This window comes from Harmonia axyridis, chromosome 2, assembly GCF_914767665.1.
Source record: "Harmonia axyridis chromosome 2, icHarAxyr1.1, whole genome shotgun sequence".
Lineage (NCBI taxonomy): Eukaryota > Metazoa > Arthropoda > Insecta > Coleoptera > Coccinellidae > Harmonia > Harmonia axyridis.
This window is the reverse complement of record NC_059502.1, coordinates 27035632-27063463: the sequence shown is the minus strand read 5'-3', so window position 1 is coordinate 27063463 and position 27832 is coordinate 27035632. Positions and strand designations below refer to the sequence as shown.

At 34.9% G+C, this 27832-nt stretch overlaps 3 protein-coding genes across 8 annotated transcripts in view; 2 read left to right on the top strand and 1 right to left on the bottom strand.

Moving 5' to 3' along the window:
* The window catches only part of LOC123671920, a 197521-nt gene extending 185627 nt beyond the window's left edge, over positions 1–11894 (top strand). For 4 of the 5 annotated variants that reach the window (XM_045605811.1, XM_045605814.1, XM_045605813.1 and 1 more), the window contains 3 exons: positions 315–630; positions 5421–5682; positions 9391–11098. In XM_045605811.1, the coding sequence (XP_045461767.1) occupies positions 315–630; positions 5421–5673 (569 nt within the window). In that variant the 3' untranslated portion in view covers positions 5674–5682; positions 9391–11098. Of the gene's footprint in view, positions 1–314; positions 631–5420; positions 5683–9390 lie in introns of all 5 variants that reach the window. The other variant, XM_045605809.1, reaches the window with a different exon arrangement.
* A 135-nt stretch (positions 11895–12029) lies between these two features.
* On the bottom strand, positions 12030–22994 carry LOC123671921 (vacuolar protein sorting-associated protein 18 homolog). Of its 2 annotated transcripts, XM_045605815.1 has the most exons (13): positions 22779–22994; positions 22545–22728; positions 22191–22430; positions 22028–22125; positions 21666–21713; positions 20466–20777; positions 18059–18317; positions 15818–16398; positions 15321–15683; positions 14879–15083; positions 14636–14787; positions 14348–14579; positions 12030–12488 (listed from the first exon to the last, which is right to left on the bottom strand). In XM_045605815.1, the coding sequence occupies exons 1-13, from the start codon at positions 22848–22850 to the stop codon at positions 12253–12255; spliced, it is 2982 nt and encodes a 993-aa protein (XP_045461771.1). In that variant the 5' UTR covers positions 22851–22994; the 3' UTR covers positions 12030–12252. The 2 variants fall into 2 exon arrangements, with proteins under 2 accessions (XP_045461771.1, XP_045461772.1); XM_045605816.1 differs by lacking the exon at positions 21666–21713.
* Positions 22995–23395: 401 nt separating this feature from the next.
* On the top strand, positions 23396–24860 carry LOC123671929 (keratin-associated protein 16-1-like). Its single transcript, XM_045605830.1, has 2 exons — positions 23396–23668; positions 23747–24860. The coding sequence occupies exons 1-2, from the start codon at positions 23547–23549 to the stop codon at positions 24765–24767; spliced, it is 1143 nt and encodes a 380-aa protein (XP_045461786.1). The 5' UTR covers positions 23396–23546; the 3' UTR covers positions 24768–24860.
* The last annotated feature ends 2972 nt before the right edge of the window (positions 24861–27832 follow it).

Here is a 27832-nt window from a genome sequence, read left to right as displayed (position 1 = left end):
TAGCACCGTCTTGTTGAAAATAAACATCGTTCACATCGAAATATTCCAAAATTGCTAAAATCAATCACCAAGATGGACGAGGAATCGACAAACCTGGATTTTCGTCAAATCTACGCAGGTCGCGGGCTACACAGCAATATTCTGAGTTGTTTTTGAGAGACACAGTTTGGATTCTTCACATCACTAACTTGTCCCAACAGCACAAAATATCCCACCTATTTAACTTTTGCCGAGAAGACGAGCCAAATGTGTTTTAGTTTTACGAACGAGTGACAGCAATATTGTTAACCATTAAATTTGTTTTGCCATTTCAGGAAGAAATAGTAGTAAATCAACTTTGTCAGTAGATTCGATAGACAGTAGGCAGAGCCCGCAGCTGGAGCAACATAGAAGAAACAAGTCCATATTGAAGAAATCGGATAGTAGTGGTAATAAAAACGGTGGTGATCCAGAAAGTGAACGTTTAATATCGGACAATACGTCGTTGTACGATATCGGTTCTGGCAGTGAATATTCCCCAAACAGACGCTTTCCCTCTCCCCCTTCTCGTCATAAGACTGCAAAAACTCTTCCTACCTACCAGCAAGAACTGGAAAGGACACGAAACCTCAAGTATCAGCTAACGCCAAGGTGAGTCATATTATCGGCATGAAACGTAAGAAGCGTAGATCTTTTCTTCTTGGGAGGGGTAATCGGAAAAAAAAATTTTTGACGACATTATTCACTCATATCTATATTGTGAGAAAAAAAGGGGTTTACAACGAAGTTTGAAACAAATTCTCAAAATAAATTTTTTTTATTACCAATTCGATTGTTTTTATCTTATACTGTGTGTTCCTGAATTGGAGTTACGAAGAAAAATGAGAGATTCTTTGGATAATTTCAAAAATAAAATGGCCCATGAACATGAGCCCGCAAACGCTTTGATTTTATTTATTGTAGTCCTACTTTGTTGTGATGCTTAACCAGTTTATCGGATTTTTATTAATCTTCGCTAAAGAGTTGACAAATAAGAACCAAAACTTATAATTAATTTATTTATGACAGATACCTAACTGGATCTTCATAATAATTCGGATTTTCCTGAGAATTACTCTAGAGAGCTGTTTGAATTTTTTTCTCGAAATCGATTGCATATTCGACAAAACTATCAGGTGTGTGAATAAGTCTTTCCCGTTTTTTGTAAGAGATGGCGCCACCAATACTGTGCGAGTATTTAATGGTTACATATGTCATAATCAAAGCTTATTCATCTGTCAACAATTCCACACTAACACATTAGTTGAAATGTTTTCGCATCATAAATTTTTGAAATCGTGAAAATGTCGAAATTTGAGCCGAGTCGACGTCATTTGCGGGAAGTTTCACTTTATTGGTTCAATTTGAAGAAATCTGCTGCCGAGGCGCATCGGTTGCTTCAGGAAGCTTATGGAGAAGGTTGTGTCGATGATTCAAGTGTTCGCGGATGGTTTCGACGCTTCAAAAGTGGCGATTTCGACGTGGAAGACAAGGAGCGTTCCGGGCGGCCGCAAATCTTTGAAGATCAAGAATTGGCGACTTTGCTTGATGAAGATTCGTGTCAAACGCAAGAAGAACTTGCTGAAGCATTGGGAGTTGACCGAACAACCATTTCCAAGCGTTTGAAAGCCATGGGAATGATCCAAAAGCAAGGAAATTGGGTGCCGTCCGAACTGAAGCTGAGAGACGTCGAACGGCGTTTTTTCACTTGCGAACAGCTGCTTCAGCGACATAAAAGAAAGGGTTTTCTGCATCGTATCGTGACTGGCGATGAAAAGTGGATCCGTTACGATAATCAGAAGCGAAGAAAATCATGGGGACTACCCGGCCATGCATCATCATCGACGGCTAAGCCAAATATTCATGGCGCCAAGCTCATGCTCTGTATATGGTGGGACCAGCTAGGTGTGGTTTACTATGAGCTTCTACAACCGAATGAAAGGATCACAGGTCTATCGACGACAATTGATGCGTTTGAGCCGCGCACTGCGAGAAAAACGGCCACAATACTCCGACAGGCACGACAAAGTTATTTTGCAACATGACAATGCTCGCCCACATGTTGCACAGCCGGTGAAAACATACTTAGAAACGCTCAAATGGGAAGTCCTACCCCACCCGCCGTATAGTCCAGACATTGCTCCGTCTGATTACCATCTCTTCAGATCGATGACGCATGGCCTGGCTGACCAGCACTTCCATTCCTACGAGGAAGCCAAAAAATGGGTTGATGACTGGATAGAGGCCAAACCGGTCGAATTTTTTCGCAACGGGATTCGTATGTTGCCAGAAAGATGGGGAAAAGTTGTAGCTAGCGATGGCCAATACTTTCAATAATTCATTTGTAACCATTTTTTCACAATAAAGGCTCAAAATTTGAAAAAAACGGGAAAGACACACACCTTATACAACAAAACAAAAAATATAGTACTGAACCAGAATTTTTGTTTTCATTTTTCCAAACTACCAGTGGTTCACAAAAAAATAATTCTGGAAGAAAGAAGCGGAAACCCTTCCAAAAAAAATTCATCCTGTAGATTAGCATTCAAAATTAGGATATCACATGATGAAAATTTCAAACTGGAATATCTATGCCAATTCAAGTTGAATATCTTGTGAAGGGAATGTGCTATGAGAGAAAAACTTGTAACACCTGTATCTCAAAAACAAAGCCTTTGTGGACACATGTTATGAGACTTTTTTTCCTGAAATGATCCGATAAATCTGTAATTTTCATTTGTACCTCCAATATAGGAACACCCTGTAGATTTAGTCAATCCAAAACTGATGTCTTTACAAATAAATTGCACTTTGAATGAAACACAATAAATTGTATAACACAGCCCAGACAATTTTTCGAAGCGAATTACTTAGTTCAGTTCTTTGATAACTACATATTGAAACTATGTGACGAGAATGATACAAAAAACCGAAAACAACGGGTAAGTGTATACCGATGACGAATGTAAAAATTACAGATGGTAAATTAGGGGCGATGCCGAGAAAGCGGATAGATAAAGGAGAATAATAAACCTCGGGCAAAGACGAGCTCGTATTGCAATAAAAGTACTCATCTTGAAAGCAATAGTAAACTCATAAACAGAAAAGGTGTCAGATTTTTTTAATGATGTGTCGATTTCAAAGGAAAGTAAAATGATCATTATTGGTTCATTTTCTGGAGAAATTTTCGTTCTTTGTCTTTGTGAAATTTTTGAAATTTCATATTTTAAAAATCTTGGGGGTAATTACCCCCAGTTCCCCCCATTACTACGCCCTTGTAAGAAGCAACAATTAGAGCGATTGAGAAAAACTTCTAATTTTGGGCTGAGTGGAAAGATTTGCAAAAATTAAATTTCCTATCAGTTATAATTATTTTATTTTATAAATTGTAGTAGTATACATAAATGGGGTTGCACACCGGAGCAATACGCAACGAGCAATAAGCAATATTATTGACAGTTTGTATAATGCTCCACAAAAGTTAAGGAAATTCAGATATTTTGAGACTGTTTCAAGAGTTTTCATTTTTTAATATGAGAAATGTTATTGTTTGCTCACTCATCTAAATCATTTTTTTGCCCATTTTTTTTTGAGTTTCAAAGTTTCAGTTAACAATTAATTTTTAATTTTTGTAGTACAAAATCAGTTCACCCAAAGAATTGAAAAAATGATAGTTCAGATCTACTCTAGTCTAGAGACCTACCTAGAATGGTAGAATCAAGCACCAACAATTCTGTACGTCCGTTGAAACAAATGCCACCCCAAACAGTAATTGTACCACCTCTGAACGGATAAACTTCCTGAACCGATCTGCGATTTCTGGGCACCAGAGGATGGGTCCATACCCGAACACACCGACTATCCGAAAACCGTCCATATCTCGACTCATCTGAGAACAATACAGACCTCCATTGATGATCGTTCTAATTCACGTGCTGATTCCAATCGCAGTCGCATATGATTTTGATATAATGGAATACATCTCAGCAATTGTCGAGAATGTAGATTAAGGCCTCGAAGTCTTCGACGAACTTTTTCAATCGAAACCAAAACACCAGAAGCGTTCAAAAGCCGCTGTTGCATAATTTGAGAAGTACCCAAAGGCTCTCTAGGTGTGGATACAGCCAGAAACCGATCTTGTGCATGAGTGGTAGATCTTGGGCATACACTTTTCAGTCAGTCGCACTCCAAGTAGGAGTGGCCTCGAATTGGGAAAACAATCTTGATGTTTTCCAACTTTCCTTTTTGGGTTACCAAGTTGTGCACAAACCTTATCAATGTGAAATTTTTATTTTGTTGAGTTCAAGGGGTCAGATCTACAGTATTCTCTAGTACTTTCGGAGTACCTCAAGGAAGTAATCTTGGGCCACTCCTCTTCATAATATTTATATTAATGATTTGCCGGAGGTAGTTGATGTCGACTGTTTGTTATATGCTGATGATTTCAAAATATACCTGGAGGTAAGCAATGTATTGGACTGCTTGCGGCTCGCCTCTAATTTGCAACGCGTTGAAGTGTGGTGTAGAAGAAACGGGTTGCCTTTAAACGCCGAGAAGTGTAATTTTATGTCATTTACGCTAAATAAAAATACTTTTCTTTTTGATTTCACAATAGAGACCAAAGTTCTCCAGCGTCCATCGGTGTTAACTGATTTGGGAGTGAACTTTTATTCGAGACTTTCGTTTGTGCTACACATTGATGCTACTTTGTCTACTGCGAATGGGATGTAGGGGCTCAGAGTGCGAATGTCACGATTTCTCATACACAGCCACATTAAAGACCATTTATTATGCATATGTCATATCAAAATTAGAATACGCGTCTATAATATCTTCTCCTTGCTACCAGGTCCATATTGAGAGAGTTGAGTCTGTGCAGCGGGGTTGTATTAAACTTTTTTAATATAGAAAAGGTGGTGTTTACCTTCCTATCGGTGTTCCACAGAACCTGCTTTTGAGCAGACACTGCATTAATAGTTTGAAATGTGGACGAGAATGTCATTCAGTTGTATTTACTCACAAACTAATGAACGGTGTCATTAAAGATTCTTGCGTTCTCGAAAAATTAAATTTTGCTATTCCAAGACCAGCCTCTAGAGTTAGAAATACATTTTATATGCCGACACCTCGAACGAATACATTGAAGTATTTGTCTTTATAATTTGTGTGATGGCTGTAACACTCTGTAAGTTCTCACTCGGCTATTTTTAATTGTTTCATTTCAAATATCAGATCTTATTATTTTAACTGAGTGAGCATTTTTTGTTATCATTTTTATTCTCAGAATCTGTAATATATGTGTATAAATTATTTTTCCTATGCTCCTTGTTCTGTAGTTGGGTTTAAACCAGTAGAACATTGTATATTAAATAAATATTATAGATCTATTGATTCAATTTCAGATCACAGTTTACCTTGCTGGACGACATAATTAATGTTAAGGACCGACAGCAGGAAGCGATTATGATAGATTCAAACAGGCTGACAGAGACTAGCCAGGTACCTCTGTACATATGCCCACCTCCTCCTGCGGAAGATACTTCTCCCTCTGAAGAAACAAGCCTTCTTTTGCATTCCACGATGACTGTGCCGAACACTACCGCTACCATTACTTCAGGAAACTCAATTTGCAAGCGTCCCCGACCATCCTCGTAGCATTCAAAGGTGAGCTGACAGTATTATTATTATTATTTGAACTGGGGTCGTTTTGCTTCGGTAAGCCTTCCGGGAACTGCGACCATGCAGATCTTTTGTTCACTACCCTACTCATTCATAGAAACCCAGGGAGGTCGTCAACGACGTTAATAAAATTGACAACCTCCTTAGGGGCCTTGGCCGTTACCTCTCTGGTATCCAGGACCGGCTTACCCATGTGAATGGTTCTCAGGCCAGCCAGCTCCGGACACTTGCATAACAAGTGTTCGGCAGTTTCTGCTTCCGATCCACAGAGCCTGCAAATCTCGTCTGCTGACTTTCCTATACGGTACAAATGATGTTTGTACCGACAGTGCCCCGTCAGCAGTCCCACCGTCACCCGAAGCTCTGCTCGCGACAGCTTCAGGAGCTTTTTGGCGTAGGTAGGTGAAATCTTCACGAATTTCTTTGCTTGAGCAAGTCTAGGAGTGTTAGTCCAGTGGATTGTCCTACTGTTCAACTCCCATAGCTGGACCGCAGCTTTGTATTGATCTTTTCCTATCCCACAGAAAGGCTCAGGTCCAGCAGGTCTTAACCTTGATGCACTTTTTGCAAGTTCATCCGATCTTTCATTTCCTTCAATCCCAAAGTGCCCTGGTACCCATAGTAGAGTCACCTTATTTCCTCTGGCCAGTTGCTTTATGGTGTTACGGCACTCCCAAGTCAGCAAAGACCCCTGACAACACGATTCCAGAGATCTCAGCGTGGTTTGGTTGTCCATGATGATGTAGATATGCGCCCCCTTGAGGTTTATTTTGAGACACTCCTGGGCGCATACATAAACAGCCATTATCCCGGTCTGTAGAATCGAGGGCTCACTTCCCAGGGCTTTAGAGATCCTCAGTCTAGGTCCATATATCCCAATGCCGGTGCCCTTCTCTGTTTTTGATCCATCTGTGAACCATATGGATGACTTTTTGTCCAGACGATTTACGAGACTTATTGCACTAGGACGGTCATTTATAACAATTTCAGGGGGCGTTTCAAAATCATAGGTGGTTGGCATAATACCTGATGGTTTTGCGAGGAGGTTTGAATCTAGTTGATTCAGTATCCTCATATGTCCAACCCAGTTTCCAGGAAGGAGCTTGCCATTAAGGGAAATTCTTATTGCTTCGAGCAGGCTACATTTCCTCACATGTAGGTGTAAGGGAAGCAAGTCTAGTATGAGCTCCAGCGCTGCCGTGGGAGCTGTGCGCATAGCTCCTGTCACACCAATACATGCCAGCCTTTTCAGTTTCTGCAACCTGATGCGTGTGGTGACCTCCTCAGTTTTTGTCCACCATGCTAGAGATGCATAGGTGACAATAGGGCGTACCACCGCTGTATATAACCACAGTACCATTTTCGGTTTCACTCCCCATGTCTTTCCAAAGAGTCTTTTGCATGCCCACATAGCCGCCGTGGCTCTGGAAAAATCTTATCTATAGGTATATGTTTCCCCCAGTTCAGTTTACTGTCCAGGATAACACCTAGATATTTACACTCACTAGAGAAGTGCAGAGTCTGACATTTAAGACCAGAGCTCTGAGGTCGAGATTCCTTCTTCTAGTGAACGGAATTATTGATGTTTTCGAGGGGTTGACAGTAAGCCCCTCTTCCCCGCACCAATTTTCAATAATTCTGAGAGCAAGTTGCATTCGGCTACTTATTGGGCCCCCATGCTTGCCTCTAACAGTCACCACCATGTCGTCGGCGTAAGCCAGGACGTTAAATCCGCCTGTTGTAAGCCTCTCCAAGAGGCCATCCATGACCAAGCTCCACAGCAAGGGTGATAGAACTCCTCCCTGGGGGCATCCCCTGCACATCAGCACAGTCACTTCGGTTTCTCCCAGATAGGCTGTAACGGTTCGTCCTTTCAATGTTGAAAGGACGAACCGTTACAGCCTATCTGCGAGAAACCGAAGTGACAATACCCTACCTACCTCAATATGCAATGCAGCCAAAAGGAAAGGGATAGAACCCTCCACTGTTAAGTGGATATCAGCTATGTAGCTGATATCCACTTAACAGTGGAGGGTTCTATCCCTTTCCTTTTGGCTGCATTGCATATTGAGGTATGTAGGGTATTGTCAAAGGCCCCTCCGATATCACCGAACATTGCAAGCAGAATCTCCTTTGCGTTGAGGGTGCCTTCCACCTCTCTAAGAAGATGATGAAGGGCGTCTACAGTAGATCTACCCGTCCTATAAGCAAACTGTTTGCTGTGGAGCATTAAACTTCCCCTTATATTATTATCCATTATTTTCTCCATGGTCTTCAGGAGAAATGAGGTGAGGCATATGGGTCGATAGGATTTAGGCTCCGGGGAGCCTTTTCGACCCTCTTTGGGTATGAACACTACCCTCGCCTCCCTCCATGATTTCGGGATATAGCCCCTTGTAAAGTTGGCCTTAAAGGAGCTGACAGTATAGTCTAGAGTAAATTATTTCCATTAACAAGCGTAATCACTACATTTCATGATATACAGGTAGCCCATTTCAAAACATACACTGAAGTATTTCCTTTGGGGACAATTTGGATGAAAAAATGTTTCAAATGAATGTTTCTGAGTCTTCAGAAAGACATCGAATGCAGACATTAGGGCCAATTCCTCCATTCAAAAAATAAACATTGTTGTCATAATCAATGTTTAGTATTAACCGATGTTTATAATTTCTACCGATTGTACCGTTTGATAATTACCGATGTTAGCTAAACATGAGATATGTTTGGCAAAATTGCAAAATCTCGACGGTGATCATAGAGAAATCAGGAATTTTAATTTTCTAGTATAATGTTCTCTGCTCTTGTGGAGGCAAAGTTAACATGAATTATAAATTATTACGATAAATTGTCATTAAATGATAATTCACGATCTAAATCTGCGTACCTGCGTACATTCTTCTCTGGTAGGTCGTCAGTACTGGTGGGGGAGTATGTAGTGACTCTGTCTGCTCACAGATGGCGCTATGGGTTTTCGCGCTACACTACTTCGGCCCCGGCAAATTAAAAAGGAGAGGGCGCACCTCGTAACTTGGCTCGAGAAGGAATCTTCTCGAGCCAAGTTCTTCTTATAAAACGGTAAAGCAACGATTTGAGCACTGGGCATTTAGAATTAAATTTGGATAGTTGGAAGGAGTACGCAATAGAATTAAAAGGTAATATTTTCAACTTTGATGGTAATTTGATGTTTTGAAAATTTATTTCGATGACAGGAAATTAGGAAAGATCGTTTTATATTAAAATAAATTATGTGTGAAAAATTTCACATTTTATTAATTTTTACATATGAGGCCCGGCCTCAATTACTTCATACGACGAGTCACCACTGAGGATTGGATGGGATATTCCATCTTTAAAACATCAAAGAAAAACTTTCCATATCAATATTAATTTCAACAACATACTTCTATTCCTCAACAACTTTCTTAGGTTGCTTTTCCTCTACTGGGTTTTTGGGGACTCAAGATAGCCCTACGCATCAATCAAATAAGGCAAGGCGCCTTTCATTACTTAATGGTAGTCAGGGTAAAAGGGACCTTGCTACCTAGCAAGGTAACCTTATTGTTATAGTAATGTACTTGGGTAGATATATGAAATATATGATTTTAGAACCTACTAAATGCAGTAAAGATTTTACATCATTCTTTCAAAAAATAGACACCAATTGAAACTAATATTTTTTTTTGCTTTCAGATCATAGTATCATCTTCTCTTCCAATGGCAGATAATGATGCTATGAGGCATAATCATCATTCTGAAGGCCATCGCAAAGTATGGAATCTAATACAGATACTCGGCACAAAATTCATTCATTTATTCGGAAATCGTTAAGTTTATTTGAGTGCATATTGAAGTGCTTTCTTGTTATGAATATGTTGCTTTTGATGAAAGACTTAATTCTTAGATATTCAAAACTCTTTTCAATTGAATTGCATGCGACACTGCAGGTTGCATGGACTCATAGGAACAGTGAAAGACATTCTACCCTCAATCTGAAGTTTCGGAACTTCATAATAGGTGTGTTTTCAGTACGCAAAGCTGTCAGAGGTCAGCCTGAGAAGTTACAATTTTGACATGTGAAAAACAAATGGTTTAAAATGCTGAAGGTTGTGGTAACTGAAGATTGGAAGTTGAGCAGGAAAAATAGTCAATAAATTTAGCAATACACCACTACAGCTTTAGGATATTAATTAATTCTGTTTAATGCGAAATTATTTCAATAAAAATGAGTCATAAATATGCTTTTATCAATAGTAAGCCATTATTTATCCGTCAATATTTATTCTGCTTCAAATATATCAGCCAAAAAGAGTCCAACCGGGTAGTAATACATAGCAAACTATACGTTTCTCCTTTGTAATAGTTCATGATATTTACATGTCTCCTTTCAACACTAATCTACACATATGCTTTCTCCCATCTTTCAAATTTTTCTTGAAAAAAAGAATTTCTAGATCTTCATATATTTTTTTCCCTTCATCTCCTTTCGAGAACACATTTCTGAAATCACTCATTTTAGATTTTCTATATTGACAGATGATCCATACCGATACCCCAAATATTGAATATAATAAATAACTAATGGAAATAGGGCCTAGTAATGAAACAATTATTTCAAAATGTCTTTCAATATTTTTGTTCCTCAGTATATTCTGTTGTCCTAAAGCAGTAGTATATATTATTCAGATGTTTATACATATAATATATATTTATACTTTAAAGGTGTTGTAAATAGGAATTGCCGACTGGTAAAGCTTATTTTCGTCTGTGATTAAAATTAATTTTAGGCAACGTTTCAATATAATATGTAAATACATAAATTGTTGATCACATAAAATACATTTTTCAGGCTATTATAGAGTAAGTGGAGTTCACATTTGTAGCTTTGATATAGCAAAAACAGAGTGATGTTTGATTTTTGAAAATGTGAAAATTTATTACGAGACTAAGGTTCCTTTTTGTTTAATATTTATACTTAGGAAGATGTGCTTTTTCATTGACAAAGTCCCAATTTGAATGTAAAGAAATTGTTACTCAAGATGTAATTTTTTAACAAAATGTATTATGAAAATGAACAATTAAGGAGAAGTGCATCTGTTGAAGATTAAATACAATTGGAATACACAATTATACAAATGAAATGTTCCTGCTATATTTTCAGGCATTTTGCCTGATAACTATTCTTCCTATGAAATAGATTCATCAATATTAAATTCAAAAGTTCATTGATATCGGATAAATAATATTTATATGCAGCAATCAGAGGATTCATTCGAATTAAAAGACAATAAATAACAACTGAAAAAAATTATGTTGATTTATACCAAAAGCTATAGATGTGTCACACTACTTTTGAAGCTTATTTTGAAAGAAACATGGAATAACCCAATTTAATGAACTCAATGTTCCCCCCTCAATCGACTAGAAAATATTAAAAATTAATTTTCATTCAAAAACGAAATATCTATATTGAATGTCCTCTGTTGTTGCTACTCGCCTTGAAATAGAATTTAAATTTCTATTCTCAGTTGAACATCCTAAAATTTGTTTGGATATCTATTGATTGTATTTAAAAAATTCAAATTTAAATCAAATAAGAATGGAAAAGAACAATTTCTAATCTCATAATCCAGTCATTCGAAATGAAGAGTGAAACATAATAAATTTTACACAATAAATTAATTGGAGGTTTCTATTAAAAAATTCATCAACTGATAATATTATCAACTTCGCAATAGCGAAGTTTCCAAATGAGATTATTTTCTGTCAAGATAAAATATGCCTAAAAATTACTCCAAATAAATATACTTATTTATGAGCACTTAATTCAAGACGGTCCAGTCATTCAGTTCTCAACAATTGAATCTAGAATTTTCTTTTCTACATTTAGAAAATCTAATTTCGTTGAAATTTGTTCCAAGTTACACATTAAAAAAGTCATAAATTATTCCAATTTTATAAAATTTTTCCTAAAAAATTCGAAAAATGAATAAATATCAATACAATCTGTCAGCTTTTAGACAATCGCTTTTCACCTTTTCAAGACTACAAATCTGTGAGTCAATGTAAGGCATATGCTATTTTTTTTAGGTATAAGTATATTTTTCAGGAATTTTCATAGTATAAGTACCCTGCATAGACATATCATGTAAATGTTTGTTAAATAAAAATTATTGTTCTGAAAACCTAAAATGACCACTGTGTATGCCATAACCCTATTGTAACATCATTTCCCATTTTAAAAATACTCTCCCCTCTCAATCAAATATATATATATATATAGCTAATTTTAAATTGATTTATTGTTGTAGTGAAAATCAAAAAAAACATTGTTTATTTAAAATTTTATTCTGAGGAATTAATTTTATATACAATAAACATCGATTCAACATCGAAAATTCATATGATTATTGAATTATAGGAAAACCCTTAAAATATGGAACTGCAATCAATTTTAAATATCCATATTTCTTAAATAAGGTCATAAAATTACAAATATATCACAATAATATTCAATATCAGCTTATGTTAAATATAAAATGAGAGCTTCCTTCTTCATTCCCATTCTTTTTTTATTATTTCATATTCAATATCATCTAAGAAAGGTTTATCAATATTTTGAATCATATTTTCTCCACAATATAGACATTCTGAAGCTATTATATTGTCTATTTCTGCTCTACACATTTCTAAATTTGAAAGACCAGTAGAACCCATGCTTACATTATCCACTCTTGTCAAACTTATTAGTCTCTTATCCAATTCAGCTAATTTATGTTTTTTACCAGGACCTAAAATAAATAAATCAAATACAAATATTTTGAACTGAACTGATCAGTAAAAATGAAGATTATTCTTCTCAAAGCAAAGATGTACTGATAAATTAACTTTTTTCTAAATGAAAATATATCTTTCAAATTCAGAACTCTCTTCATTCGACTTCAAACCATGATCTCAAAAAATTCATAGACATCAATTTGATCCCAATGGCTATATCAAGCTACATTTTCTTTATAGCGTATTCGACTGGCTGTACCAGTTCGAATTAATTCAAGCTAATTATGTCATTTAGCACTACAAAAATTCGAATTAATTCGCACTGGTGCAGTCAGTCGAATACGCTATAAGATATCCGTGAAATGTCATAAACATGTGAATTATGATAATTTGACTATCAGCATTGGACATATTATCATAATTCAAAAGTTCTATGCTTTTAATTAGGAAACCTTACAATTCAGGTATAGGAACATGTTATATCTCCTGAAAGGAAATTTAATTTTCTTTCAATATATTTATGATATGCAGGTTATTCCATTTGAAAAACTCTCTTTCTATTATTTTAATATGTCTAGTTGAAGCCTGCGCTTTCATACAATCCTATATGATTAGGGGCGTATTTTATTGTACGTAAATGATGGGATATTGGCAATCCATAGATCCACAGATGTCTTTACATCTCAGGCCAATTATCAAAATCAATGTAAGAGAGAGAGAAGAGAGAAAATGTCTTTATTAACTCAAAGCCAAGAGCCATCTACCTTAGGTCCTTCAGCTCAACAATGTAAGATTTTGTTCAGTTTATTTGTAATAAGTGGTACACTAAACGAACCACGGCCCCAGTAGGGAGGTCAAAATAGGTGGTAAGTATTACAGAGTACCACCTACACCCAAAGATATCTGTCAGTATTTTGGTGATAGGCTAAAACATCAATCAGATTGTACTAACATGTCTAAGAACTTGTTGTATGGACTGATTAGATTTTGTTTTGCCAATTTTGAGAATATTAGATCAATTTAGTTAAGTCAACTGTAGGTAGCGCTATCAACAAATTAAGATTCTTGATATTTATTATTTATGAGTTATGTACCATTATGTATATCTATCATTATATAATATATATTATATATATTGTATATCTTTCATTATAGTTATGACCTGTGTAAGCAATTCTTGAAATTGTAAAACCAATAAACACCAATAAACTCTATTTCTATTTCAAATATTTGAATTCATTCTAGTAACTGTTTTGTGTTTTGTTTCACGACTTTGCACGATCATACACACATAGCTTTTGATTGGCCAGGATCAGGTTTCAATTAATGATCTTTAATCCAATCAAAATCAAAGGAAAAAATATCGAAATGATCAGTATGACCTTGCGGCGTCGCCACGAAATAAAACTAATATTCTTATTTTGGTCAAATGTCATTGCATTCAAAAATTGACGAGTGCATACACCATGTTTTTAGACATCTTAGAATGTACAAAACAGTCTGTGTGAACTGTCATTTCCATATCAAAATCAAGTTATTTTGTAATAAGTTGATGTTTTCTGACATCATACTTAATTAATTCCATCTTGGTTATGTCTATTCTTCATTTCAATGAATCAAGTCAACCTATTCGCCAAGACATTGAATGATTCTCCAATATTTAAGGTTTTTTTGGATTATTACCTAACACAATTTTAAATTATAATTCACAACATTTTTTTTTTTTTTGGGTTATTTATTGATCAAGTTAATGTAATGTGTTTTTTCTCTATAGGTCCTTAGGTGTAATTTATTAGCGGCTACATCATTAGTTTATTGAGAATTATTAAAATAGTCATAACGATATAATACAAATTGAAATATAATAACTCACCTAACAAAGGTTCCAACTCCTCTCTTAAACAGTCGGAATGGAATTTATGCTGACATGGAAAAATGTAGAACGGCCTTATCAAAATCATAATGTTGCATATATCACATACATCAGAGCTATTAACATATGTACACCTATTTCTGAATTTCATTATATCCTCTCTCACTGTTTCTGCAGACTTTGTAGCTTCTTCCATTTCTTCTTTCAAATCTTGAATGTGTTGGTTATATTCCTGGAAAATTCAATTTGAGATTAGCTTAACAATTAGAATGAGAACTAGAGGCATACCTTCAATGAATTACAGATAGCTTCTTTGAAGTGTTCAATGGTCACAAAGTCAGAGAAGAATGGAAGAATATCTTCGATTCTTATGAGTTCACACTGTTTCAGGAATTCCATAGCTTTCTGAATGTCATTTTTCCCAGCAACGACATACTGAGCTGAAAGAATGTTTGTGGTTAGACTAGGTATGCTGAGTAGAATGAAAACAAAATCATTCCGATAATTCTAATTCATCAAATATTTCAATACCAATTTTCAACCACAGCTTCTTTCTTAGTTCTACGTCTTCTTCAGGTGGTTTATTAGCAATTTCTTTGGCAAGGTCTAGATTTATTTCCAATGCAAGATCAACGGCTGATTCCCACAAGCCTAAGAGGCATGAAAGATGGACACATGCTTTTATAAGATTTCTTTCCTGGCATAAACGAAGAGCGAAATGAACGTCAAAATTGATCTGAAATGAAAAGCCTTTACGTTTTTTATTTACAGTAACACCATTGAATTATACTCTATATGTGTTACTTTATAGCATGAAAGAAATCTTCCAATAAAAAAAATTTGTATATATTTACTCTATCTGTGTTTTCGTCACAACTCATTTGAAAAGTATTTGACAAACTGGCATGAGGAGAATTTGGTAGATTTCATAGCTTTATAATAGTTCAATGTGTGAATCTTCTCATATACATACCATGCCAAGTTCATTGCCTTGGGAATCCAAATAATCTAATAATTTACTTGGTTCATATTTGGCATAAAGAGAAAGCAACAAATTATGTAGAGACTTATTGGAATTCTTCTGTTTCTCAGTCACAAACTCCAAATACTTTATGACCTCTTTTGAATGATGTTCTCCTTCACAACTCACTAAAGCTGGTAACAATCTCACAGGTGACAATTTCTTTCCATTTTCTATCAAAGCTTTGACCATATGTTTCGGAACCTCTTGAATTAAAATTGGAGTGAATTGGTAATAGAGTTCATAATTGCTCTGACTTTTAAGAACATCCAAAGCTTCATGAAAGCTATTTTTGTATATGTTTTGTCTGATTAACTGAAAAATTAATTTTTAATTATAATCTACTCAAGTTGAACAGGTATTCTATGAGAGGACACTTCATAGTTTTAGTACTAACTTGCAAAGAATTAAATAAATGTTGCTATTTCCAATATTTCCATAATATTTACCTGCTCAAAATCCTTATTGACAATAGTCGATTTCATTAAATTGGCCTTATCTCCATGACTAGCCATGAGATCATAAATTGTGGATTTATTGTTTTTGACACATTTGCTAACTTCAGATAAAGCAAGGAATGTTTCAAATTCCTTTTGTATATCCAAATAAGCAACTGTATCTCCCTGTCCTGTCAATCTTTTTTCTTCTAACCTATTCAAGTATAGTTCAACTAGCCAAATTACTATCATTGTTATCTGTGTCTGGTCTGAAGGCTTCAGGTTATCCAACTTTCTCCTGAGAAATATTTTCAAAGCATCTTGTTGATCAGCTTGAATATATTTCAAACATATCTCCTCAAAACTTGATTCTGCTTCAGCATATATTTGAGCACTCAGTTCGTATTTCTTTTTGTCAAAAAGCATATCAGCCTCCTTTATGAGAACCTGATTGTAACATACTTCATTTCCTCTAGAATATTTTTTTGCTAATTCAAACTGTTGATTATCAGCGAATATTTTCCAAACATTTCTTTCCTCTCTTGTTACTTTATATTGAAATACTGCTGTTTCACTGATAACCCATATATCACCTTAAAAAAATATAGATAGTTGTTTTGCATGTTATTTATTGCAGTTCTCTATTAATTGTTAGGGTTTCCCATGAAGGCGGATGAGTTTTTCATAGAATATTTTTTTTATCTACAGAGTGGCCACTTTTTTAATGGGATTGTATTGGTAACTTTTAAACCATAAGAGTTAGAAGGTCGGTCAAATTTAGAAAAAGTTGCATGCATAGAAGCATTATCAAGCAGTTCAAACAAATCGAGATTATCAGGTCTGGTTATAGAGACATCATAAGAAAAGTAAATTAGGCCATTTTTTTCCCACATTATTTCAAATATTATCAAAAAATGTTACAGGAATTTTTTATTCGACAGTAAATTATCCTCGATTTGACGTAATCAGATTTCGTATCCAACGTTTCGTACTCTCTAGGCCACCCTCAAACTCATTTTTGTCAATACGGACCTGCATATTTTATGACACTTTTCGAAATAACTTCTAACGCTGAATTCAACGATGTATCATACAATGTCATTCAAAGTTGATTTTCAGGTGATTTTGACCCTTATCCAATTTTCTTTGGGTCGGATCTGTATTACATTTAGGTACCTTTAGTTTAATTATCAACATCCAATACATTTCGATAAGAAAATCAACTTACCGATCTTGAACTAAATGGAACATATCAGAATCAAAGCAAGAAACAAGTAATAATTATTTACATATTTGAATTCATAATAATTTAACGAAAGTATCATTTAATGAAAGAAAAATCAAATGGTTATTCGAAAGTAAATGAAAATTAATGAAGTAAGTGTTCGAAATGTCCACCATATGGTAAAATGCACTTCACGGTTCTGGAACCCATACTTCTTATACATTTGCTTGTTTCGTCTCCTTGAATACCTTCCAATACATTCTCAATCTTCTCGCGAGGAATCACTATTGTTGAATTTGTCATTTGTCCTGTTGAAACAAATTACGGAATCGAACTTTATTTTGAAAGCATTATGATATAATTTTTGGAAGACTTGGTATTGGATACGAAACCTGATTACGTCAAATTGGGGCTAATTTACTGTCGAATAAAGAATTCCTGTAACATTTTCTGATAATATTTGGAATAAAGTGGAAAAAAAAGAAAAATTAAAATGATAAAATTTACTTTTCTTATGATTTCTCAATAACCGGCCCTGATAATCTCGATTTGTTTGGACTGCTTGACAATGCTTCTATGCATGCTACTTTTTCTCTATTTGACCGACCTTCTAACTCTTATGGTTTTAAAGTTACCAATACAATCCCATTAAAAAGTGACCACTCTGTATAAGATTATATGGAGAACATATATCAGGATTTTTATATCATAAATAGGTTTTTTGATTATGCACAGATCCAACTACATTCAAATGCAACAGAGATAAAATTACAACAGGATTAAGCTGATCAGATTTTTTTTAACACCATAACAATGAGCTCGAAAATTAACACCTTTTGCACTACAGATATGACTGCTTTAGATCAAAAAATTTAAAATTTCCCAATAGCAATTCTATTCCTTTCAATTTAGAATTGAAAAAATATTCGATACTATTGCTCAATCATTAGTTGAACACAACAAGCAATTTAACGATCTTTTACACAACAAATTCTCTCATTCTGGTTTAAGATGAGTAGAATAAATACCTGTTCTCGAATCCTTTAGAATGTTGACTAGTTTTCCAAAAGCCTCATTATAGTTGTCTTCATAAACTACTTCCTCGTTCAATAAACAAACACCTTTTACCATATCAGCATAGGCTAATAGGATGTGAAATTCTGTTACCACAATTGCAATTGGAAACTTTTGGCTAACAGAATAATCCTCATACTTTGGTTTAGGAAACGGAATGGTCTTGATATTTGATTTTATTGTAGAAAGGGTTTCTGTAGAGTTACACTCAAGCTATAAACAAAACAAAATTTTTTGAACTAATTACTCATACTCTACATATATTATAAGGCAGATAGAAGAAAAACTGCTCAGTAAGATTCCTTCAATCCTTGCTATAATAATCAAGAACATAAACAGAAGAAGAAAGGACTAAAGTTTTCGCGCACCACCTAAATCAAACATACCAATATGAAAGAGATAAAAATTCAACATGGAAATGGAAAAGAAAGTAGAAGCCTGGTACAAGAACTATGTCTCCAAGAAGGTAAATATTGGCAAATTAGTTGAGAAGAGATACTATGAATTACTATATAATTCACATACCTCAACAAAATCACAACTTCTAATATTCAATCTCAACATCAATGAAAATCCTAATAGCATAAACCATAAAAAATTTGAACCTTCGCCATCAATAAAATACCTGGGAATCCATTTAGAGAAAAATTTGAGACTGAAACTGCACACCAACATCAAGGAAAAAATGCCATCAATAGACATTTCAAATGCCTAACATATAAGGACCAAGGTACTGATATGAAAACGGCAACAAAAATCTACAAAACAATAATTGAATTTGGTCATCCTCTTTATGCAAACGGCAAAGAATCCTTAAGGAAGCTAATAGAAGAGGCTGAAACTTCATTCCTTTGGAGAAGAGTTAAGAAGAAACCACCTACATAATCCATCCAATAAAAAAAAGTGGTACCACTCAGAGAAGCCATCAAGAGGTTTTGGATGCAATCTATAATTCAATTCTGATCCAGTTGGCCATCTCCATAGGAAATTTCCTACCTGCACCCTGCTAGAAAATATCAGAAGCTATTAAATTTAGAGACTATAAATGCATGTATACATATTTTGTAACCTGATAATTGTGATTTGAACTTATTCAGCTGAAGGACTTAGGTCAATTGCCTAGAATAGTTATTTATTATTTTAATAGCGCTTGGCAGACAAATGAATCAGAGGTCATTATAAATTAGATTAATTCTTAAATATTGCAAAACATTACATTCAGATTGGAGAAATCTGGCATCGAGTTATAATCACAACTTAGAAACCTCTGAAGATGTTTACAGTAGTAAGTGAAAGGTCTAGTGAAAAATCACCTAGACCACGGCTATGAAGCCCGCAATTTTTCAATTCTGTTGTTTCCAAGATATAATTTCAAATGCCATATCATTGATATTATGACTTCGAAACACTCAATGTGCTAGTATTTTTTTATCTTCAATAAAAATTATTATTTTGAGCAGATAATGCTTCAAAAGATTACCATGGCATAACAAATACATATCATATACAATTTATGAAACTTTAATTCCAGTTTCAAATAAATAAGGAATAGGAACTCAAGTATTCAGTAATTATTGGTATGAATGCAATAAAGAATTTCATGAATTTCATAAACCTCAGGTATCAGAGTCATTTCCACAAGAAACATATTCAGCTCATAGTAAAAAATTGTTCCCCATTGACTAATTAAATGTCCACCAAGTCATAAAATTTGTAATCTATTATTTATCGCAACGTATTTGGGAATCTTTGGCTATAATTGGCAAACTCTTAACGATCACATAAACATCTGATTTTTGAAATGCTCGATTATCGAGTATCCAAGTATTGAAAACATCTGATTATGCCCAACAGTAATTTAAAGCACACATCTGGAATGCTCTTTCTCTAATTCTGTGGTTATTCCGTTCATTCTTCCACATCTTGTAGAACAAAATCGTGCAAGAATATATCGGGAACGCACAGTTTTCATGGTTATATTTTATTATTCTATGTTGGCACTCCGAACTTTCCGCTACGGCTTTATCTGTCAATTCATCAAATTGCCTTAAAGAAATCAGTTCTGCCAACCAACAATTTTCAATGCAAAAATCACTAAAATATATTTATGGAAATATTTCATTAATTTCAATGAAAATGCAATGAATTAGAGAAAATAATGTATAATACTCGTACAGAAGGCTCATTCTACCACTCGTTCATTCCAAAACTCGCCACTTCGTGGCTCGTTTTTGAATTTTGAACTCGTGGAAGAATATCAATGCCTTCTGCACTTGTATTATAAATAACTATTATCAAGTTAAAAATTTTTTCATCTGTTTATTTGTAGATTTGATGAAATAAATAGACAAATATACAAACCTTTCCATATGTTATTCCTTTACCAGTCATCCAAGCAAAATAATTTGGTGTAGTTAAATTATCAGAATAAAATTTCAACTTGGAATATCTCAGATTACTCTCAACCTCAATATAGGTTTCAGGCTCTGGGACGTTGAGATATCTATTGAAAACTTGCTGCAAAGTTGGTTTATCATCCTGATCTCCTTTACCAGTGAAATAATATAATTTGGTAGCTGTAGCTGCGAAAATGATCAGTCTGTTGGCTCCAGGTATCTCAAAGTATTCCAGACCAGTTATTGGAGTATTGGTACCCTTTCCAATATCAAACACCTTGAAATATAATATCCACTGAAGTAATTGAGTAATTATGGTGATTAAAATTGCAAATTTACTGTTTCGTGTAATCAAAACAACTACAATTCAAATTTCATTCTATTGTCTTGTGTAACTTTTGTTCAATGACTCTAATGATTCATCATTGATCTCAATGTTTGACTTTCAAAAAAAGTTATTGTTATCACTAAAAAATCTATAAACTCAAAAATTAATCTATCGAACAAATAATGAAATTTTCAAAGCAAAAATAAAATTCTTGAACCAAAAGGAACAATTTTGAACTACAACTGATTTTATGCCACATTTCATTATTCAATTTTTATAATTTTGAGCTGCAAAAATGGCTAGAAAAATTCATTTTCTAACAATTTTCGAATTAATTATTGGAAATGAGTGAAAATTAATTAAGTAAAAATGAATTATCGTTCAATTGTTTAAAATAATATTTTATCGAACAATTTTATTACATTTGAGACATTTTCCTCAAGCCATAATTTAATTCTAGATAATAATATGTTACATAAATTTAAAAGGCCTTCAAATAATGTTATATCAAAAAACTCAATTGAATTATATGAAGAATATAGAAATATATATAAAACCAACAGCCAAATAAAAAAACACTACATATGAAAAGTATGGGCATAGAAAATTGAAGCAAATCTTCTAAAGAGATATCTTGTCTGCCTCACATATAAAAAGCAGATTTTCAAATACTGGAAGTAAAATTGGTCCACAGTTCACACAGAAATCATGTGATAATAATGCAGAAAGACTTTTTAAATGACCACCACTAATCTACAAACTGCCTGACTAAGAATACCAAGCTTTGTGCTAAACCAAATCTACCAAGTGCTACGAATAAGATCTGAAGTAACTTACCAATCCCTCAACTTCCCTATTGCCATAGAGTGGAAGATAATTGGGGAGCTTAATGAAAAATTATGTATATTAAAAGTATCAAGATGAATGCCACATGGTAATAATAAATTTCATTTTTTCAAACTGATTTCTTCAGGAGTACGAGATCTGATTGAAGGTACTTTAAACATAACTCCAAAATCAAGAAATTCACTCTCCTCAATTAACAATACATTCACAGAATATTCATTGTTACTTCAGAACAGTTCAAATTATAATGATAAATTTATCCATAAGAAAACGAATTAAAGAGCAAGAACCATAAAATATACCATTGAAATATTTCAAAAGAAACTCAAAAGAAATTTTCAGCATATACATACCTGCCGCCAATACTGTTCTATTGAAGAAAATCCAGATGTGAAAAACTTTTCACCATCGAGCACAATTTCAGTTTCAAATATCATACCCTTAGAAGTTCCTGATTAAAGAAAAAATATTCAACTGCACTGTTCCTTTAATTTATGAAATCAAGTAGTTCCTCACCCAATAAAATTGGTCCAGTAGTGCTTTCTGATGTATTCAAATTGTTCCAAGCTACTTCAGTAAACTCATGTCCTCGAAATTTTGTTGTAGCTCTCAACTTATTCGTTTTTCTAGATAAATAAAGTAATTCTGGACCCACTTCCTTTGATGTAGGTACTAAACTGATCAATAAGTGATGACCAGTGGGATCTAGAAAAATATTACTCAACCGACAACTTGTAAACTTGCTGAGGGAAATTTCTGAAAAAGTAATGCACAAATCAATTTATGTCAATGTAATTAACTAAGTAACTTCAGGTGCAGAATTGTGGTGATAATTTTTTATTGGTATTTTAACATGTTTTGTTTACTTACCATCTCTAGTATTCGGTGATTGTAGATGCATTCGAAAAATAGATCCATTCGATAAGGCTGCCACCAAATATCTGTTTTCAAGAACTACATGAGTGACTTTGTAAGCTGGAGTGAAATCTTTTTTAGTTTTGCTGAATATAGGAACATCATCTGCTAGAGTCATATTAATATAATCCAGCGTATTCTAGAATTAATCGAATTAAATTGATATCACAGTATTCTAAGAAACTTTACCATTTCTGCCATTATGTTATTATTTTTGGATCTAATAGATGCCTTTTCGAACTGATCAAACATTGATGTCATGATTTGTAATTTTGTGATAAGGTTTACGAAAAGAATAAACAGACGTCAATAACTTATCTTTGTAAATTTGTATTTAATTTCAAATTCAATTCCATTCCATCACTTATTTGTTTACTATTGGATTGACACTGACACTGACAACTCTGTCATGTTGATGACAATTGATGTTTTGCATAGGTACATGGCCAAGTTCCAGTATTATATTAATAGAGAGAAAATTATCACAAACCTGATGGGTTCGTTTAAATTTATGAATACTTTCGTACATGTATATCTAACCTGAAGGAAAAGTAATTAGTTTCAATCTGAAAATGATCATTCATTAGCTAGCTGAAATTTCAAAAAAAATTGGATTGAAACCAAAAAATCTCAAAGTGATTTAATGATTTAGAACTTAATTTCAATAAGGGGGAATTATTAATTTCACATAGATAATAATTGATCTCAGGAAGAGAGACCGATAGATCAGTTTTTGTTTGTACAAGCAAAGATTCAAAAATATGTGAATTTCAGTATCAAAGAAATCAAGTCATCTCTGACACAAACAAAGACTTTTACGTTTCCCTGGATATGATTATGAAATATTAATCTGCCGTTCGGCTTTCAAAATTTTCGTTAATATTTTTAGATGTTTATTTCATAAAATTGTAGTTGTCTAGTCCATTTTTTTAAAATTTTCGTGTACATCTTGTAAAAATGGGTGTTGCCTGTTGTCCAGATCCATGTGAAAACCGTAAATCCTTGTTGGCGAAGTTGAAGAGTCTGGTATGCCAAATAGATGACAAATGCTGTTCTCCCTGTGGTCCATGCTGTCCCCCGTGCGTACCAACCCATATTCAAGGCCCCGTAATTGAAATTTATGACCCTTTACCGAAACCTTGCATACCTATTTGCAGACCGACTTGTGGACCCTGTGGACCATGTGGACCTTGTGGACCTTGTAAACCAGCTTGTGGGCCTTGCGGTGGATGCTGTCCCGGTACTTGTCCTCCTCCAAGTAATCCAGTTCCAGTATGTTTCCCCTCTGGCTGTTGCCCTCTCACCGTCCCACCAGTACTACCTATATGTACACCATGCAATCCCCCATGTGTCCCAATATGCAACCCATGTCGAACAGAACAGCCCTGCGTCCCATGCAATCCACCACAGATGATGGTATGTTATAGAAAACCGAAGTGTTGTACCTACCCATTAACAAGATCGAAATCTGTGGAGTTGAGGGCTGGAATTCTTTACATTGGTTGCGATTGCGAGAGAAAGAATGGTTTGCAAGACGACTGTAGAAGAGCAGAATGTCAAGGTGCTCCCCCATGTTTAACAATGCCACATCCAACTTGTGGACCAAGTGCCTATGCCTTCGGAAAGCACTTAGGAAAGAAATATTGCTGCGCGGGTTGTGGCTTGGAAGAGTACCAGTGTTATCCAGCCTACATCAGGTTGCCATCTGCACCTCCATGCGGACCTTGTTCCCCTTGTGGACCTCCAGCTGGACCCTGCGGAACTTGTGGACCTTGTGGACCTTGCCCGGCTCCTTGTGGACCTTGTGGGCCTTGCGGACCTGGACCTTGTGGACCCTGTGGACCTTGTCCGAAACCTTGCGGTCCTTGCGGCCCTTGCATTCCATGTTGCCCACCTCCTCCTGTGATTCCTCTGATAGCAGCAGCTCCTTGTCCGCCACCTATATGTCCTGCTCCCCCACCGCTAGTTCCTGTTGGAAAAATTGTTCCCGTATCTCGTTGTCTCCCTACGTGTCCTGTGCCGCCACCAGTGGCTTGCTGTCCTCCTTGTTGCCCTCCAGTTGTTCCTCCTGTATGTTCCCCCTGCTGTTACCCTCCATGTTTTTCTCCACCATGTTGCCCAACTGCTTGCTGTTCTCCTCCTGCATGTGGTCCATGTCCACCAATGAAGTGCTGTTGATCAACTATTTCGTCAACTGTGATGTCTTATTGTGCTGTATAGTGGATGTCTCGATGTATAGTGATTTAGGAATTAAAAAACCTCAGAAAAATGTGTAATATTTTTATTTAGAATGAATAATTGAATTTATTATATGTAATAATCTCTACCTACTTCATAATTTCAACGGGTCTTTTTTCCGATAACGATACACAGACCTGGTACTTAGACTCTATAAGTATGGCTGCTTTTTATTCGTTCTATATTTATGGAATTATGGTTAAAATCATGATTGGAATATCGGTTTCAGGAAAGTTGATTCTCATAGTCACACGTCATAAGAAGGTAACTTATTGGGTGTTAGATAATTAATTAGTCGAAGTTAGTTGAGGGATATCAATATGGAGGGGTGAGAAAAAAAAACTTGGAAAAAAAATCCAGACCTTTTTTCACGGGAATGCCCATCTGGAAGAAAAAGGTTATTTCAAGCCGAATGAACTTTGAAAGAGACAGTCAGATTTTGGTATTTTGAAAAAAAGCACAAAAACTCGGACGGTTTTCGGGCAGACAGTCGATCGGTAGGCAAGAGAAGAGGCGTTGGCGTACCCAAGTGGGGGGATAAGGGGGATATATCCCCTAGGAGGATTATCCATTATAAGTCACAACGCTCAATAATTTAATCTGATCCGACTGTCGTCGGCACAATCATTATTTACATACGGGCTTAAAATGCCAAATTGATTTGAACAATCACGTAAAAATTAATGAGATTCTGACGTGAAAGCTCCGAACTACTCTAATTGAATCGGTGGCTCTCCTGATGCCTGATCGCAATTTCTCAAATTATTAGGACCCTAAAGTAACAAAATAATATCATACTATAGATATAATATTATTTCTACTATATCTAATTATCCCTTTATCCCAAAGAATCACTTTATCGGCACTTTGGAACACCTCTTTCTATTACGTAGAATCGACTGAAATAATAACAAACATAGGTTCAAATGAAAATCTTGAGTTTTGATGAATTTGAGTCCAACTCCATGATTTTCTGATATAAACACACTCTACATTTTTGATCGAAACCGCAAACAGAGTCTAATAATACTACATATTTGCAGAATCGAAAATGAAAAAAATCTTTTCGAAAAAACTTTTTCTGCAGAAATATTCAGAAAAATGCGATTCCTCGTCGCCACCATTTTTTCATAAGAATCCCATTAACTCATAAACCGTTGGGTTTCTATCCAAGGTATGGCATATTGCTGAAATTGTCATCAAAATAGCTATCTAACCATGTAATAATATACTGGGTGTGTCATTTGAAATAAGAAAGTTATAGTCAATTTCCTATAAAACCGGAAGTTGTAGAGATATGAAAATATTTTAGGGGGAAAGATCATTGTCTCAAATCCCAATATGCAAATTTTCAGCACAAAATTATGATTAGTTTTCCTTAAACTTCTAATAGGCCATCGAGGTGAATCACCCGCGTTTAACTTTTGATGTGATCTGAAAACAAGCGCTTTATGTATCTCCGGACAGGAGAACAAACTTTTAGATTTTTATATAACTTTCAGTTATCACCGATTTTTTGGGAACTACGGCTTCAATTTCTCCAATCATCGACCTGGCGAACACTATCGATATTCACTCTAAATTTTTTATTTGACAGGTACGATTGTATTAATCTCGTAAGTTTGGTTGGAAATTTCATCAACTTCATTTTGTATATCAGACCTTGATGCCACATTTTATCAAATGCTTTTTCTATGTCCAAGAATATTGCTCCAGTGTCTGTAGAGAGGTTCATTTTCTCCTTAATACTTTTGGTTAGTAGTTCCAGTTGATGGATTGTTGAATGCACTTTGCGTCCTTTGCGATACCCAAACTGGTGACTACAATTTCTCTTTTCACAAAGACAGCTGTATCTCCTCCTCTTCCTTGTTCTCTGTCTTTTCAATACACTTCATAATTTTTTATTTTCAATTCTTTGGTAGGCTTCAAATAGGTTTCACCCAATAAAAAAATATCGATTTTATTTTCTTCCAAGAATACAGTTAATTCTTGTCTTTTTTGGATGATTGAATTTGCGTTCTTGCTCGCAATTATAAGTATCTCATTGTAAGTATCTCATTATCCGTATGATCGATTCTTTTCTCGAAAAGTTCAATCAATTTTTCCTGCTCTTCTAAGGAGACGATCTTTTGTTGCATTTTGCTGCAGACAAATACGAAGAATTACACAAAATAAGACTTCTTGGAAAATATTCATATTGAGGCTGAAATATCGATGAACGATAATTATTTTAACATACACACAAACTTAAATTTGAACAAAAACTACATCCTCCTAATGTTCAAGAGATTGTAATTACGTTTGTAGCATACACTGTGTGCTGCCTGACCGTAACGTTCAGCTTATTGCATTTCAGAATCGTCTCGCTGTTAGTAGTGACATCTAATGATTAATGAATTTAAATTGGTACAAGAAGCAATTACCAACATTCTTTCAGCATCTGGATTTCTACAAGAATCGTCAATATAAATTCATGGTTATGGTGACTCTTTGCTAGCCCGTAAGTTAGCTCCACATGCTACGCAATACTCGGCAGGACGGTGCAATTTGATACATAATCCCTACCACAATTATACACTGATGTATACCGACACAACACCGATCTCCCAGGTCAACATCAGGACTATTAGTAGTTTCCTGATTGAAGTTTTAAGAATCTCTACTCTATCATCAAGTGGAAGGTATTATAATCAAAAATAATTCATTCCTCTTTAAGTTAAATCGTGCGTCAGTTACAGAGTACAACACATGTGTTATCATCGTGTCACTTTATTTCTCCAAGCAATAATCCTTTCTAAACATACATAAATAATAATAATCTTATTATTGTATGCCGAATTATTAAAATTCATGACATAGTTAATCAGATAATAGTGTCTCATGGCAAACAGTCAAGAGAATGAAATTTTCAACTCTTTTCCCTGAAAGCATCGTGAATTCGTCAATAAATAACCTGAAAAGATTTTCATTCCTCTCTGAAAAATCAGATTAGAATACCAGTGGTT